Genomic DNA, 16,966 nt, shown 5'->3' on the forward strand with positions numbered 1-16,966 from the left:
TGAAACAGTTTTTTTTACTGCAGTTTTTTCCTCCCCTTTTTACCTTAATATATATTATAGTAATAGATTGGGGGTGCCTGGCTGGCTCAGTCAGTGGAGCATGCTACTGTTGATCTTGGGGTTGTGAGTTCAAGCCCCACCTTGGGTATAGAGATTACTTGAAAGCAAAATCTTTTAGAAAATTGTGTTCTCTGGCTTTTACACATACTGTGTGTTGTTTTTACAGGAAATAGGAACAGGTGGCACTTGTCAATGGAAGATATGTGGACTCAGCCCCACTACAACCTTAGCTATATATTTTGAGGTTGTCAATCAGGTATGACTTTTTGTACTAGAAGTACTCAATTTAGGCCATATATATTTCATATTTTTTTCCAATAGTAATTATTACTTGAAGCTTAATCTGTTTTGGGATTTTTGTTTGTCATTTTCTGTTTCGCAAGACTAAACTCCTTGGTGAGAGGATAAACTATAATAGAAAGAGATGTTAGGGAAACCTGCAAATGCCTAACATTGGGCAACCCAGCTTTTTGTCTCAGTTTTCTTTTTATTTTTTCTGTCTTAATATAAAATTGAAGCATAAATAAAATCTTAAATTCTGTACTAGCTATGCATTTTTGTAATTAGGCATCAAGCTCCTCCTAGTTGCGACAAGGTATATAACAATATATGAAACCCCTACAAGAAAGTTTAATACATCAAAATTCATAGAAAATGATTGGAAGGTAAAGATCCTAATATTTGAAAAGTTTTTTTTCTGGTATAGGAGGAAGTTATATTAAAGAATGATATAATGTACAAATTAGTGACTTATATACCAGTAGTTAATTAGGCATAAAATGAACCACAAAATACTAATGGTCAGCTTTCCTAAGACAGGTACAGGAATTTTTTTGTTTATCCATCAAAATTTGTGGAAAAAATAGTGGCTCTTACTGACCAAATAAATAAATAAATAAAGCAAGAACGCTTATTGTCAAAGGTCATGAAGAAAGTTTCTCGTATTGACCACTTGCTATTTCTTTCTGAGGATCATTATTATAAATTACTATTGGGCTCTTCTCATTAATAGTTTTCCATTAGTCATCTGTTCATCATGTGATTATCTTCCTAAAAGTTCTGTTTTCGGGCGCCTGGGTGGCTCAGTTGGTTAAGCGACTGCCTTCGGCTCAGGTCATGATCCTGGAGTCCCGGGATCGAGTCCCGCATCGGGCTCCCTGCTCGGCAGGGAGTCTGCTTCTCCCTCTGACCCTCCTCCCTCTCATGCTCTCTGTCTCTCATTCGCTCTGTCTCAAATAAATAAATAAAATCTTAAAAAAAAATAAAAAAATAAAAAAAAATAAAAGTTCTGTTTTCATCTCATATACTGAGGGGAGAAGGACTTGTTCAGTTTCTCTTTATCCAGCTACTATTTAGCGAAATTGCTTTACTTATGCCTTTGCTGTATCTGTTAATTTCTTTACACTTCTCTCTTCATTTTGTTCTTTTACATCCCTCTGATTATATATTACTTGAAATTGATATCCTAGCTGGACTCACTTCTCTTATGCTTCATCATTTTTCCTCTTTCCCAGATACATTTCTCTTTTATGTGGCAAATCACAATTGTTTGGTATGCATTGGAAACAAACATCCTTCTAATCGATTTTAGAATGAATTTCATTAATGCTAGGGAAACTGTATGATAACAGTGTAATAGATTTTGCTTAGATTTTACTCTTGTTTTTATATAGCATAATGCTCCAATTCCTCAAGGAGGGCGTGGTGCAATCCAGTTTGTGACTCAGTATCAGCATTCAAGTGGGCAGAGACGCATCCGAGTGACCACCATCGCTAGGAAGTAAGTTGTATTTGTTAGAGATTTAATTTGCATATTAAAACTATTCTGGGTCATGTTTCCAAACTGGGTTTCTGTTTTGAGCAACATCTATAACTAGAAAGTGAACATTTATGACTAATAGCATTTTATTTCTTTCTAATCCAGCTTATTGGCTAAAATATTCATTGTTAGGAACTGTAAAGTAATTTAAAAAATGACTCCTAACACACATTCTTCAAAATATTCTTTTATTTACCATATTCCTCTGAGAGGAGGAGAAAAACTAATAAACATTATCCTATAATAGGCAATAATAATATGTATATACATATAACATAATAATAGCATTACTTTTCAATTGATGATAAAGTTCTTTTTTTTTTTTTTTTGAAAGATTTTATTTATTTATTTGATAGAGAGCACAAGCAGGGGAGGTGGGAGAGGGAGAAGCAGGCTTCCCGCTGAGCAGGGAGCCCGATGCGGGGCTTGATCCCAGGACCTTGGGATCATGACCTGAGCCGAAAGTAGATGCTTAACGGATTGAGCCACCCAAGCACTCCTGATGATAAAGTTCTTAGCTACTTTTATTATTATGTATTTTTTTCAGGTTTTTATTAGTCATTTAATTCATTTACCAAACCTTTATTCATTGTCTCATTTGTGGATTAGGTACTTTTAGGGCAGGCTATGGAATGCAAAGGACTTTAACATACTTGGTCTGCTATATGATGTGGAATAGACCAGTCCTCAAAAGTCTATAGTGAAGGGACAGTTGTTTTTTTCCTTCCAATTTTTTGGAGACTAATACTTTTATTAAATATGATAAAAATGAATTACTAGAAACTTAAAAAATTCAAAATACAAGTCCCTATTTTTATCATTAGATTTATTAGACAAAAAATTATTTTGTTAAATCGCTTAAAAATTTCTAAACATTTATTCTCAGTTTCTCTTCTTACCTCATGGCGAACTGGCACTGGGTTTGCATAGCACTGGCTAAGACCACAAAAGGTGAAGGTCTCTTAACAGTTAATATTATAAGGTATCATTTTATGTAACAAAGTCATGTCCTACATTTCTTGAGGTAGTTTCAGTTTCCACAAGGGAGTAATAGGGCATACCAGATGCCCTTTCTTATTCGTATCTATATGACATATTTCCTGAATAAGGCAAAAGAAAGAGTTGATTAGTATAAACTTACCTGATTTAAGCATGGGCTAGAAAATGGACACAGAAGGCATCGGAGCTCTCATTTTATTGAACTGTATTTAAACTTCATTCCTGAAAACCATGAGGTTGTTTTGGTGAGTGATAGACATTAGCCTTATGCTTGAACTGAGTATTGGTTGGGTGGTCTATTTCTTAGCAAAGGATTGTACATAGATTTACTGTCCTGCTCTATTACCTTGCTTTGACTTAAAATCCTGGACCAATGTCAAGGGAATACATTACTCATTTGAACTAAAAATGCCAACCGACTGAGCATTCACCTGGATTTGTTCATATTTCAGATCAGGAACTTGGACATTTTGATTTTTGGCAAACATGTCAGTTTATTTATGCCCCCTCAACACTCACACATTCACACGTGCATGCATGAGCACATGCATGTGCAACTTAAATTGGACATTCAAAACATTTACTTACAGAAACTACTGGACATACCAAGTTGAGGGATATTTTATAAAGCTACTGACTTAGACTTGTCAAAAATGTCTTGGAAGTCAAGCAAAGCATTAGTAACCAGTCCAGATTAAAGGAGACTGAAGAAATGTTATGACTAAAGCCAATATGTGATTCTGGGTTAAATCCTGTGTCAGGAGAAATTTTGCTATAGAGGACGCTATGGAGACAATTGGAGAAATTTGAATATGGTTTATATATAGGATAATGTTATATCAATGTTTAATTTCATGAATTTGATAATTAAGGCTGTATAAGAATATAAGATAATTTTCTTGTTCTTAAGAGATACACATTGAAGTTTTCAAGGGAGAGGGTCATAATATCTCTAACTTAAGTTTGGCAAAGGAAAAAGTACGTTTGTGTATGAAAGAAGTGAGAATGATAAAGCAAATGTGTTAAAATGCCAACAACTGATAAATCTAGATGATGTATAGATATATAGGAGTTTATTCTAGTCATAGCTTTTTTTTTTTTTTTTTAAGATTCATTTGTTTATTTGAGAGAAAGAGACAGAATGAGCAGGAGGGGCAGAGGGAGAGGGAGACTCTCAAGCAGACTCTGCACTGAGTGTGGAGCTGGACGTAGGGCTCCATCTCACAATCCTGAGATCATGACCTGAGCCGAAACCAAGAGTTAAGATGCTTAACCAACCTCCCAGGCACCCCTCCAGTCATAGCTTTTATGTTTAAAATAACATTTTTGGGGGGGGGCGCCTGGGTGGCTCATTTGTTGGGTGTCTGCCTTCGGTTCAGGTCGTGATCCCGGGGTCCTGGGATCGAGCCCCGCATTGGGCTCCCTGCTCTGTGGGAAGGCTGCTTCTCCCTCTACCAGTCCCTCTGCTTGTGTTCCCTCTCTCGCTGTCTCTCTCTGTCAAATAAATAAATAAAATCTTCAAAAAAAAAAAAAATAACGTGTTTTTTTTTTTTTAAAGATTTTATTTATTTATTTGAGAGAGTGAGCATGTACATGAGCAGGGGGAGGGGAAGAGAGAGAGAATCCTCAAGCAGACTTCCCACTTAGCTCAGAGCCCAACTCAGGGCTCGGTGCCAGGACCCTGAGATCATGACTTGAGCTGAAATCAAGAGCTGGCTGCTTAACTGATTGAGCCACCCAGGTTCCCCTGTTTAAAATATTCTTAAAGTGAAAAGTTTTTAAAAGTTAGGTAATAATCCAGTTAAGAAATGGGCAGAAGAGGGGCGCCTGGGTGGCTCAGTTGGTTAAGCGACTGCTTTCGGCTCAGGTCATGATCTTGGAGTCCAGGGATCGAGTCCCGCATCGGGCTCCCTGCTCAGTGGGGAGTCTGCTTCTCCCTCTGACCCTCCCCCTCTCATGCTCTCTGTCTCCCATTCTCTCTCTCAGATAAATAAATAAAATCTTTAAAAAAAAAAAAAGAAATGGGCAGAAGACATGACGTGAATAGATATTTTTTCTAAAGAAGACATACAGATGACTAATAGACAAATGAAAAGATGCTCAATATCACTCATCATCAGGGAAATATAAATCAAAACCACAATGAGATATCACCTTACACCTGCCAGAATGGTTAAAATTAACGACACAGGAAACAACAAATGTTGGCGAGGATGTTGAGAAAGGGGAACCTTCTTAAACTGTTGGTGGGAATGCAAACGGGTATAGCCACTCTGGAAAACAGTATAGAGGTTCCTCAAAAAGTTAAAAATAAGACTGCTGTATGATCCAGCAATTGCACTACTAGGTATTTACCCAAAGGATACAAAAGTACTGATTCAAAGGGGCACATTCATCCTAATGTTTATAGCAGCATTATCAACAATAGCCAAACTATTGAAAGAGCCCAAATGTCCATCGACTGATGAATGGATAAAGAAGAGGTGAAAAAAAAAAATATATATATATATATAAATATTTCATTGTTTTGGATGGTTGAGTATCATCCAAAAGAATGAAATATTGCCATTTGCAATGATGTGGATAGAGCTAGAATGTATTATGCTAAATGAAATAAGTCAGAGAAAGACAAATACCATATGATTTCACTCATACGTGGAATTTAAGAAATGAAACAGATGAGCATGAAAAAAAGGCAAACCATAAACCAGACCCTTTTTTTTTTTTAAGTAGGTTCCATGTCAAGGCTTGAACTCATGACCCTGAGATCAAGACCTGAGCTGAAATCAAGAGTCTGATGTTTAACTGACTGAACCACCCAGGCACCCCTAAAACACATTCTTTTTTTTTTTTTTTTAAAGATTTTATTTATTTATTTGAGAGAGAGAGAATGAGAGAGAGCAAGCACATGAGAGGGGGGAGGGTCAGAGGGAGAAGCAGACTCCCTGCCGAGCAGGGAGCCCGATGCGGGACTCGATCCAGGGACTCCAGGATCATGACCTGAGCCGAAGGCAGTTGCTTAACCAACTGAGCCACCCAGGCGCCCCTTAAAACACATTCTTAACTATAAAGTATAATAGGGTTGCTGGAGGAGAGGTGGGCAGGGAATGGGCTAGATGGGTTTTGGGCATTAAGGAGGGCACTTGTTTTGTTTAGTACTGGGTGCTTGTGCTCTCTCTCTCTGCCAAATAAAGAAATAAATCTTTAAAGAAAACCCATATATTTCTTTAAAAAAATAAAATAAGTTTGATTTGAAACTAGTTGTAAGAATTACAGTGAGATGGGGATATTGGAAATGCAGAAGACAGATTGTACCATGTGAGTAAACTCTTAAAACTTGATTTTAAGGGCACAATTTTTAAGTTATAACTAAGTTTTAATTAGTAAATATGCATGTGTTTACTTGTCAGTGTAATTAAAATGTCACCTTTATGTTTCAGTTTGAAGCAAGTGAATACGATGGTCATCTAAGTTGGGAAAATATTGATTTTGATGATTTTATTTTGAGTTCTTTGAGTTTTTTAAATTAAAATTTAATACTTAAACTATTAGTATAACCACTCATTGTTTAAGTTACATTAAAAACAATTTCAAAATTACTAGTTCTTATTCTTTTACTCATTCTCATTCTTTTCTGCCTCTTGTCTATTTCACTAGACTGAGCTACTTAACGGTTGTTAGTCGTCTGGAAAATATTAAAAAATTATCTATTTGAAAAAAATTAAAAATAGAGGAAGAAGGGAGAAGAATTTTTCAAAATGTTACTGCCTAAATTTTCTTGGGATTACTTCTTACATCTTTGAGTCATGCAAAAGTGGTGTAGCTTTTCAAAAGTCCTTAAGTATTGCCAGACTTGCTTAAAGTGAGGTACTTTAGAATTAGGATCAGCTGAAGTATTACAAAACTTTGTGAAACATTAAACTAACAAACAAATAAAAACTCTCGCTGTGTCTACCCAGGATCAGTTTGACTTGATTGGATTTATAGAACATTTGAATTTAATAAATGACTGCTGTTTTATACATAATAGCAAATTAGTCCCTTAAACTAAAATTTTCACTTACTAACTTTTGATTAGTTGTAGTCAGTATATTAGCATAGAGAGAAAAGAATACAAAGAGACTTTAATTATATAATTTTTATCATTAATAATTGAATTAAAGACCAAATGAGAAAACATTTTTTGGTAATTTTGTTCATTTTCCAGGTTGGTAAATGAGAATTATTTAGGCTGGGGGGAAAACTTTTATTTTTGTTCTATTTTCATGTTTCTGCCTTTAGAAGATGGAAGAAATAAAATTTGAAAGTCTGATACAGAGACTTGTGTATCTGTGTGCACATGCATACATACACATATTCCTGTGCTATTTTTTTACTTGTAAAAATCTTAATGTTTTAAGGCGTATGTTTGGAGATCTGTCTTTACAGTTATTTTAGAGGACTTTATTAGCTTTGGATATATTTTTCTGAAATGCTATACTGAAACTGCTATTAGTGATTTTAAAAATGCTGGTTTTCTAGGTAATGTTGGAATTTTCAAATATTGATGTAATTTTCTGCATCACTTTAATTTAAATCTGTGTGGTGGCCAACTGTGATATTGTGACTTGAGTAATTCAGCAGCATCTCTATGCTTTCTTCTTGCCTTTAGCTGGGCAGATGCTCAAACTCAAATCCAAAACATTGCTGCGTCTTTTGACCAGGAGGCAGCTGCCATTCTTATGGCCCGGCTGGCAATCTATAGAGCAGAAACAGAGGAAGGACCAGATGTGCTTAGATGGCTAGACAGACAGCTCATTCGATTGGTAAGAAGTAAACATTGCACTTTTCTCAATCTATATGCTTTTGTTCGTTGTAAGTATTTGTTGCTTTTGTTAGTATCTCTTTCAACATACTTGAGAATTTAACTGAAAGACTGTATGAGAGATTCCTATTCAAGTTGCTGAGAAAGGCATAGTAATGAATAGTAAGTACATGATCTCTTCCAGTAAACTAAAATACCTTTTCTCCTTAAAAGAAAGAGTTACACCTAAGTAACCTATTCTTTTTTTTTTTTTCCTTTTCTTTTTTGGGAGCTGGTATCACATTGTTCCAAATTTAATCCTAAATTGTAAATTTTTTTAGTTTTTTTTTTTTTGCATATTTTTTCTTCATTGCCATGGTTTTAGTATTTAAGGGGAGTTAATTGTGATATAAAAATTATATACATTAACATACAAAAATATAGGTAAGTCTTGATTATCTGGATCTATTAGCAAAATGTGTGTTAGTAAAATTATTGATAATGCTGATATACTTGGGTTTATAATATAGCAGGAACCCAGTACTTATATTTTGACCCACAATGCTTAGTTAAGTTCTATTCTTTTTTTTTTTTTTTTTTAGATTTATTTATTTATTTGAGAAAGAGGGGAGAGAGAGAGCACGAGCACACAGAGGCAGAGGGAGAGGGAGAAACAGACTATCCACTGAGCAGGGAGCCTGATGCGGGGCTTGATCCCAGGACTCTGGGATCATGACCTGAGCGGAAGGCAGACATTTAACTGACTGAGCCACCCAGACACCCCTCAAAATGAAGTGCCCCAATTAAATTTTATTCTTAATGCTACATTTTTACTCAGCAAACTCTGGCTTATTATTTTAGTCAAACACCCTGTTGAGAACTCTCTCTGCTAAGCTATTAGATTTCTGTTTGTAACAGATTTTGCACTTTGTTTAGATTTTCATGTAGTTTTTAAAACATTCTTGAGTGAACTAGTCTTTTTTTAGTGTCATCCAGGACTTTTTTTTTTTTTTTTCACTTTACCTTCAAAGGTGTTTTTATACTAACCTCTCTGTGGTGAAAGCAGTGTTATAACATCAGCATGTCTTTTTCAAGAGGAGGCATAAAACCTCTCATAGAGTCAGCCACTGATTGAACACCATCAGTACAAATGCCAACCCAGTTCCTCCAAGATGAACCATTGTTTCTAGATAGGACGATAAACTATTAAATATATTTTGACCTTTGCTAGTTTGGGACAGCAGAAACATTTTCTTGAATCGCACTACCATTTAGCAGTTTGACATGACATTAGTACAATCTGTTGGCTCATCAACCTGAATAGAGAAGCTGTTATTTTTCAGCTGATTGCATAAACCTCTTTAGCATCATGTGACATGTTATCAATGCATTCACTTATTATATTGTTTTAAAATGGAACCTTTTCAGTTTCTCAGACTGCATCTTTTTTAAGATTTATTTATTTTAGAGAGTGTGTGCGTGAGTGGGGGGAGGGACAGAGTGAGAGAGAGTCTTAAGCAGACTCCCCACTGAGCATGGAGCCCCACATGGGGCTCGATCTCATGAGCCATGAGATCATGACTTGAGCCAAAACCAAGAGTCAGAAGCTTAACCAACTGAGCCACCCAGACGCCGCTCAGACTGCATCTTATCCTAGCATTTTACTTACTATAATTTTATATATTGGTATTATTAGGTTCTGTTACTAGTTCTGTGACTTTTCCTTTTCTGGGTGAGAAGTTAGTAATCTGAAATAGCTTGCTTCCTGAGCCTTTTCAACGAATGTGACTTTGTTTTAATAAACACTTTGTTGTTTTGAGAAGAAGGTGTTTAAAGTAATCACCTTTATTTGCCAAATGGCTGTGGTTTGTAGTAAAGTGCTTTTGCTGTTTTGCTAGAACTATTACTGCATATTACTGCATTACTGTCACATGTGACACAAAACTAAATAGTACAACTTGGGTTATCAGCCCACATAAAAGCCATTGATAAGTAGGTTTCATTTGTAAAGATTGATCTTTTCTGTGTCCCTTATTGCCTAAGTGTAGTGAAATGACTCAGAAGATTGTAATTCTTCAGAATTTTCTGTGGGCTTCTGTTTGAATCTCTCTCTCTCTCTCACACCTGAACTTCAAATTTGCCATATTGTTTGACATGCTTGTAAAACACAAACACTATTAATATATAAAACAGAATGGCCTTGTAAAGAACTAAATGAGGGCGCCTGGGTGGCTCAGTCGTTAAGCGTCTGCCTTCGGCTCAGGTCATGATCCTGGGGTCCCGGGATCGAGTCCCACATCGGGCTCCCTGCTCGGCGGGAGGCCTGCTTCTCCCTTTCCCACTCCCCCTGCTTGTGTTCCTGCTCTCGCTGTCTCTCTCTGTCAAATAAATAAAATCTTTAAAAAAAAAAAAAAAGTTTAAAAAAAAAAATTAAAAAAAATAAATAAAATAAAGAACTAAATGAGACAGTTACAAAAAGTACAAAATTATAAAACCTACAATATAATTTACTTCTACACATTCTGCAATTTTATAGCATTACAATAGCAGCACAAGGCTTCTGGGGATAGAGAATAGATGAGTCATGGCATGATGAAAATTTTACTCTTATCTTCTGCCACACCAATATAGCTTGTCTATTCTTATAAGTCAGTCGGCAAATGTGTGTAAGAGGAAGTTGGTGGAGGTAATTTGAGGGAGAGGTTGACATTACCAGACTAGTGCCCTGCTTTCTGTGCAAAATAGCTTTCACCGGTTCTGGTGGCCTCCCTTATCATATGTCAAAAACTGAGAATGGAGTTCTCCAAATGAGTATAGTCCTACTGCATACTGACACATGGGACTGAAAGGTGGCTAAGAGAAATTGCTAACAGGTAACTTGGAAACCGTCTATCACTGTGGCTGGCATCATGTGGTATGCAAAGTTCAAAAAAACAAATAAAAAAACAACACAGTCTCTTATAGAACCCATAGTGACTATAAGAGACCCTGATTTATGGTAAAAGTGGTGAGAATGTATCTTTACATTCTTTTAACTGATTGAATCAAATTGGCATACAGTGGAAGTGAAACTCAAGGTGACGACCAATGAGGCTTTGTTACAGAGGCTGTTCTAAGATTCATTTTTTGTATTGATTCTGTACTGCTGAAGTTTCAGCTATAACAGTGATAACAACACAGATAGAGAAGGGATTAATAATACCTTTTAGGTGCTATACTTTTCTAAGTTTTTTCCTAATGAAGAAAAATCTAGGAAATTATACTAACAAACTTCTTCAATTTGGCATAGTGAATATAATTGTTTTCTTTTTTCTTGATGCCTCAGACTAATTTTCGTTAAAAATAAATATCTTTTGGGGCACCTAGGTGGCCAACTGTTGGTTTTGGCTCAGATTGTGATCTCAGGATTGTGAGATTGAGCCCCGCATTGGGCTCCCTGCTCGGTGTGGAGTCTGCTTGAAATTCTCTTTCCCGGGTGCCTGGGTGGCTCAGTCTAAGCGTCTGCCTTCGGCTCAGGCCATGATCCCAGGATCCTGGGATGGAGCCCCGCATCGGGCTCCCTGCTCCGCGGGAAGCCTGCTTCTCCCTCTCCCATTCCCCCTGCTTGTGTTTCCTCTCTCGCTGTGTCTCTCTCTGTCAAATAAATAAATAAAATCTTAAAAAAAAAAAAAAAATTCTCTTTCCCTGTCCCTCTGCCTCTCCCGCTCATGCTCTGTCTCTGTCTCTCTCTAAGATAAAGAAATCTTTTAAAAAACCCAAACATCTTTTTAAAAAATGTTTTGTAGATAATGGGCACTGTATGGCCAGATTGGTACTGTACCACATTTGCTTCTGACATTTTTAATGTAAGCGCTTGTTCCCCATGGTCATAATCACTTAAGATACTGGTATCAACATTTGATTTGTCACCTACATCCAAACCTCTTGTTTGGGTCCATCTTGTGCCCACCTTCATGGATTTGTTCCTTACTTTTTTGACTCCTGACCTTTTCTGTTGAATGATACCCTTTTACAACTTAAACTTGATACTTGATTTTTTTTTTTTCCCTCTTTGACCATTGGTTTACCCACTAACCACAAATTGTATTTTCCCTTTAGCTGTGCTGCTAGCTATGGTGGATAAACAGTTCATCTGATTAGACTTGGCCCAGGAGACCCTTGGGACTTTCCTAGCAAATCCTACCCCAGCCAGCTTTTTTCTTGTTATACCAGTGGGACCACGCACTTTAGTTGTGCTGTTTTTTGTTTTTTTGTGTTTTTTTGAAGAGAGAGCGGGGGTGGAGGAGCAGAGGGAGAATCTTCAGCAGGCTCCATGTCCAGCACAGACCCTGATAGGGGGCTTAATCTCACAACCCTGAGATCATGACCTGAGCCAAAATCAAGAGTTGGAAGCTTAACTGACTGAGCCACCCAGGAGCCCCTGTTGTGCTGTTTTTAAAGATGACCACGTTTGTCATTACCATTTTCTTATAGAAGTTAGGCTTTGACCATTAGGGCCTTTTATGTGTCTGCCTTTATGTGTAAATAGTTACTGAATTAAAGACAGGACTATATTTCTTGTTAAGTGTTGTTATTTTCCTCAAGAAAATTATTGTTGCCTTATCTGCCTGATCTTTTCCTTCTAAATAACTCAAACCATGGATCTTTGATATACCTTCTTTATTCTTCAATCTGGTTTTTTTTTCCATCTGTATTAGTGTTTTGGTTAGGTTGTAAATAAGGACTATTCCTCATGATTCCAGTAATTAATGCAGGGCACTTGATAAGTGTCCAAAAAAATTTTTAAGAAGTAACTCAAAGTGAGATGCCTGGGTGGCTCAGTTGGCTCAGGTCATGATCCCAGGGTCCTGGGATAGAGTCCCACATCGGGCTCCTTGCTCAGCAGGGAGCCTGCTTCTCCCTCTGCCTCTGCTCCCCCTGCTTGTGCGCTGTCCCTCTCTGTCTGACAAATAAATAAAATCTTCGAAAAAAAAGGTAACTCAAAGATTAGAAATGTATGTTTGTTTTTAAGAAGCTTTGCAAATTTTGTATTGTTATCTGTGATAAAGTTTGGCTATATTTATCGAAAAATTAGGTTAATACACATTTAACTTCTGGATGCAGAAGGTTTTTTTTTTTTTTTAGGAGGGAAGGCGGGAGGGACAGAGGGAGAGAGAGAATCTTAAGCAGGCTCCACACCCAGTGTGGGGCCTGATGAAGGGCTCGATCTCACAACCCTGAGATCATGACCTGAGCCGATGCTTAACTGACTGAGCCACCCAGGTGCCCCTGATGCAGAAGGATTTTTAACACAAAATAAAAAGCAGGAATCATTAAATAAAAATATTAAAAAATCTTATTACAGGGGCACCTGGGTGTCTCAGTTGGTTAAGTATCCAACTCTTGATTTTGGCTCAGATCATGATCTCAGGGTTGTGGGATCCAGCCCCACGTTGGGCTCCCAGATCAGCAGGGAGTCTGCTTCAGATTCTTTCCCTCTTCCTCTGCCCCTGCTTTCTCTCTCTAAAATAAATAAATAAATCTTAAAAAAAAATAAATAAAAGGTTTTATTATATTAAAATGAAATTAAAAATCTGTGTGGTAAGGGTGCCTGGGTGGGTCTGTCAGTTAAGCGTTTGCCTTTGGCTCGGGTCATGATCCCAGGGTCCTGGGATGGAGCCCTGTGTTGGGCTCCCTGCTCAGCGGGGAGTCTGTTTCTCCTTCTCCCTCTGCCCTTCTTCCCAGCTTGTGCCCTCTCCCTCTCTCCTCTCAAATAAATAAAATCTTAAAAAAATAAAATCTGTGTGGTAAAAATACTATTATCAAAATTTAATGCCAACTTGTATGTATGACTTATATCTACGACATATTCTTATACGTATAACAGAATGTGGAAATTTTCATATATATATCCTCTTACAAATCAGTAAGATTTGGGTAAAAAATGAGTAAAGATCAGGAACGAGGAATTAGCAAAAGAAGGAATGCAAATGACCAGTAAACATACGAAAAAATTATCAATCTTATTTATAATCAAAGTTAGAAAATAGAACAAGATAACAATTTTTATCTGTCAAACTAATAAGAATTAGAAAAACACAATAATGTTTAAAAGTTGGTTAGTATTCAGGGAAATAGCTTCATAGCTTGTAGGTTTGGAGTATGAACTGTACAACTTTTATAAATATCTGTATAACCTTATATATAGAAGGCAGTTGATGACATATATCAGAAGCTTAAAAACTGCCTTTTACCTAGAAATCCTACCTCTAAGAATTTATTCTAGAAATATAACAGGATAAATATAAATGCTAATAATGAAGGATTGGATAAGTTTGTTATGGTATATATTTTAATATAGTGGAAAGCTCTTCAGCCATTAAAAATGAAATGATTATTTAGTGATATGAAAATAAATGTTCATAATACAAGTAAAAATTTTGGACATAAGTATCAAATATGTCCCACTCTAAAAATTAGCCTTTTGGACATCCCTGGTTACCCAAGCATAAAAGTCAATGATGTTGGGGCGCCTGGGTGGCTCAGTCTTTAAGTGTCTGCCTTCGGCTGAGATCATGATCTGAGATAGAGCCTGGGATAGAGCCCTGCATCGGGCTCCCTCCTCGGCGGGATAGAGTCCTGGGATAGAGCCCTGCATCGGGCTCCCTCCTCGGCGGGAAGCCTGCTTCTCCCTTTCCCACTCCCCCTGCTTGTGTTCCCTCTCTCGCTGTGTCTCTCTCTGTTAAATACATAAATAAAATCTTGAAAAAAAAAAAGACAATACTGTTTTTATTACCCTCATTAACCATTACATCAAATTTTCCTAATGCTTTATTTTAACAAAATTCCAGGCACAATTTAAAATGTGTATATTGTAATGTGATCAATAGTTCTGAATAATGTGTGACTACTGGTTTTGCTCACAAAATCTTTTCAGTGTATTTGACATTTTAGATTTCAAGTGTATCTGATATATACAGATCAACAATTCAGGAGAGCTTTCTGCAAATGGTGAAAATGTTCTATAATCTGCACTGTCCGTTACAGAAGTATTTACTACCCACATACAGCTGTTGAGTACTTGAAATATGGCTAATGCAATTGAGGAACTGGAATTTTATTTAATTTCAATTTATTTAAATTGCTGCATTTAGCTAGTGGCTATCATATTGTACACTGAACATTACTCTCTTAGTCTATAAGGTCATCTGAAGTATTATTAAGGGGCATTAAAGACAACAATACTCTTATTTCCAGATACCAAGATCTATTTTCTGAGGATTAGCTCTACAACCATAGCTTTTCTTGCGTGACAGTAGTTCTGAAATGATTTTTCCTCGAAGCCAAAAATGTGATCAAACCAATTATGCCTTTCTATGTGCTCTATACATAGTTGCATAAATAAATCATATAGTTGAACATTCCAGGAAGCAAAAGCAACTACACTAATTATAGCAGTGAATCTTTGCTAGTTTTTACTTGTTATTTGTGCCCTTGATCATATGTGAGAACTGTGCTGAACATTGCCAGGATATGGACCAGTTACATTAGTACTATAAAAAATTTTTCAGATCAGAGACTGCACAAGAACAAGGAGAGGAAGCTAATGTTTGTTGAGGGCTTAGTGTTAGTCATTTTGCTGAGCACTTTCTCATATGGATTATCTCAGTTATTTAGTTGCCTTTTGTCACATCATCATGGAGGGCTTACTTCTCGCTTGCCAGTGTATGTGTCTCCATTTACTTTATTTCTTCCTTCTTATTTCTGCCTTTGTGTTTCTTCTTTGTTTACCAGTTTACCTGTTTGTCTCAGATTTTCTTTTCCTCGGCTCTTCTTTCTTTTTTGGCATTGTTTCTATTGTAGACTTTTATATCATTAACTTGCTTTTATAACCCCTATGGTATTTTGATAGTTGCATCTTCCTGTCAGTAGGCTGTTGTCCTTTTTCGGCAGAGTCTTAAAGGGCACATATTGAGCTCTTTTGGCCATTATCTAAGAATTCTTTATCAGATATGCTAAGTTTAAAGAAATCCAAACATTGAAGATGAGTTGTTGCGCCGGAGCAATGTATTGTTTGCTTCTCAAATTCAAATATATTTTTTTGAGTATAATCCTTCTCTTGGTAAGTCTGTAAGTAAATTCCAATTTTATCCCATATCAAATATCTGCCTTCTAAAGAGTAATAGCTTTTTTTTTTTTTTTTAGGATTTTTAGTTTATTTGCGAGAGAGAGAGAGAGAGAGCACTAGCAGGGGGAGAGGCAGAAGGAGAGAGAGAAATAGACTCCCAGCTGAGCAGAGAGCCTGACTAGGGGCTCAATCCCAGGACCTTGGGATCATTTCCTCAGCTGAAGGCAGATGCTTAACTAACTGAGCCACCCAGGTACCCCAAGAGTAATAACTTTAAAAAAATAGAATATGTATAGGCAAGAGGTTCAGCTGTATGCCAGGCAATATATTACTAACATTTTATTTTATTTAGTGTCAGAAATTTGGAGAGTATCACAAAGATGATCCAAGTTCCTTCAGATTTTCAGAAACTTTCTCCCTTTATCCACAGGTGAGTAGATTAAAAAGTCCATGTTCTTTTCTTACTGTTGACAGTAGCATTGGGTCTCACTTTTTCTGTTGTGTAAGAATATAGGACCTGTTGTATTGGGTTATTCTTTTGGTAATGTTTTAAGTTTTGGGATAGCTAAGAAATTAATATTGTGCTTGAATAGTCATTGAAAAGTGTATTATAATATTTTTATGATGGCCTTCAAAACAGTCGTTTGTGGTGAAATAAATTTACACTGGAACCCTACTCTGGAGTAAAATTAGGTGTGAGGTAGATTTGCTTTCCATCTGATATAAGGGATCTAATTATAGTAGTACCGAAAGGAAGTAACTTGACCAGTCAACTAGTCTTACAGCATGGTACTGTTTTACCTGAGAACAAATTTATGGGGATATACCAGATAAATAGAAAAGAAGCTAATTTGATTTATCTTACAGAACTTTTTTCACTTGGGTTGTAGAATCTACCTGTCTCATTTTGATAGATATTTTAAAAGTCTAGGTTGTTTATATGATGAGTAACAGAACATTTATTCAGCTGAGGTCTTTATGCAGGGAACTTTAGGAGAATAAAGATGACTGACACAGATCTCACTTTCAAGGAGCTTTCAGTCTGAAGGGTGAGATCTGAAATATATATAACACAGAACAGAAAGGGAGAAATGCTATGTGAGATATACAAAATTTAAACGAAACTTAAAGGAATCATTCCAAGTGAATGGTGTGATACATCTTTATAGACGAGGTGGCAATTTTAGCTTAGCCTGGA

The 16,966-nt window shown here is 36.5% G+C and overlaps 1 protein-coding gene across 4 annotated transcripts in view; it reads left to right on the forward strand.

Moving 5' to 3' along the window:
- Window positions 1–16,966, forward strand: part of SEC23A (SEC23 homolog A, COPII coat complex component) — a 60,761-nt gene that overhangs the window by 25,474 nt on the left and 18,321 nt on the right. For all 4 annotated transcript variants that reach the window (XM_021701528.2, XM_044918314.1, XM_044918315.1 and 1 more), the window contains exons 12-15: window positions 227–316; window positions 1,734–1,840; window positions 7,530–7,683; window positions 16,121–16,198. In XM_021701528.2, the coding sequence (XP_021557203.1) occupies window positions 227–316; window positions 1,734–1,840; window positions 7,530–7,683; window positions 16,121–16,198 (429 nt within the window). The remainder of the gene's footprint in view (window positions 1–226; window positions 317–1,733; window positions 1,841–7,529; window positions 7,684–16,120; window positions 16,199–16,966) is intronic.

Source organism: Neomonachus schauinslandi, chromosome 9 (assembly GCF_002201575.2).
Source record: "Neomonachus schauinslandi chromosome 9, ASM220157v2, whole genome shotgun sequence".
NCBI lineage: Eukaryota > Metazoa > Chordata > Mammalia > Carnivora > Phocidae > Neomonachus > Neomonachus schauinslandi.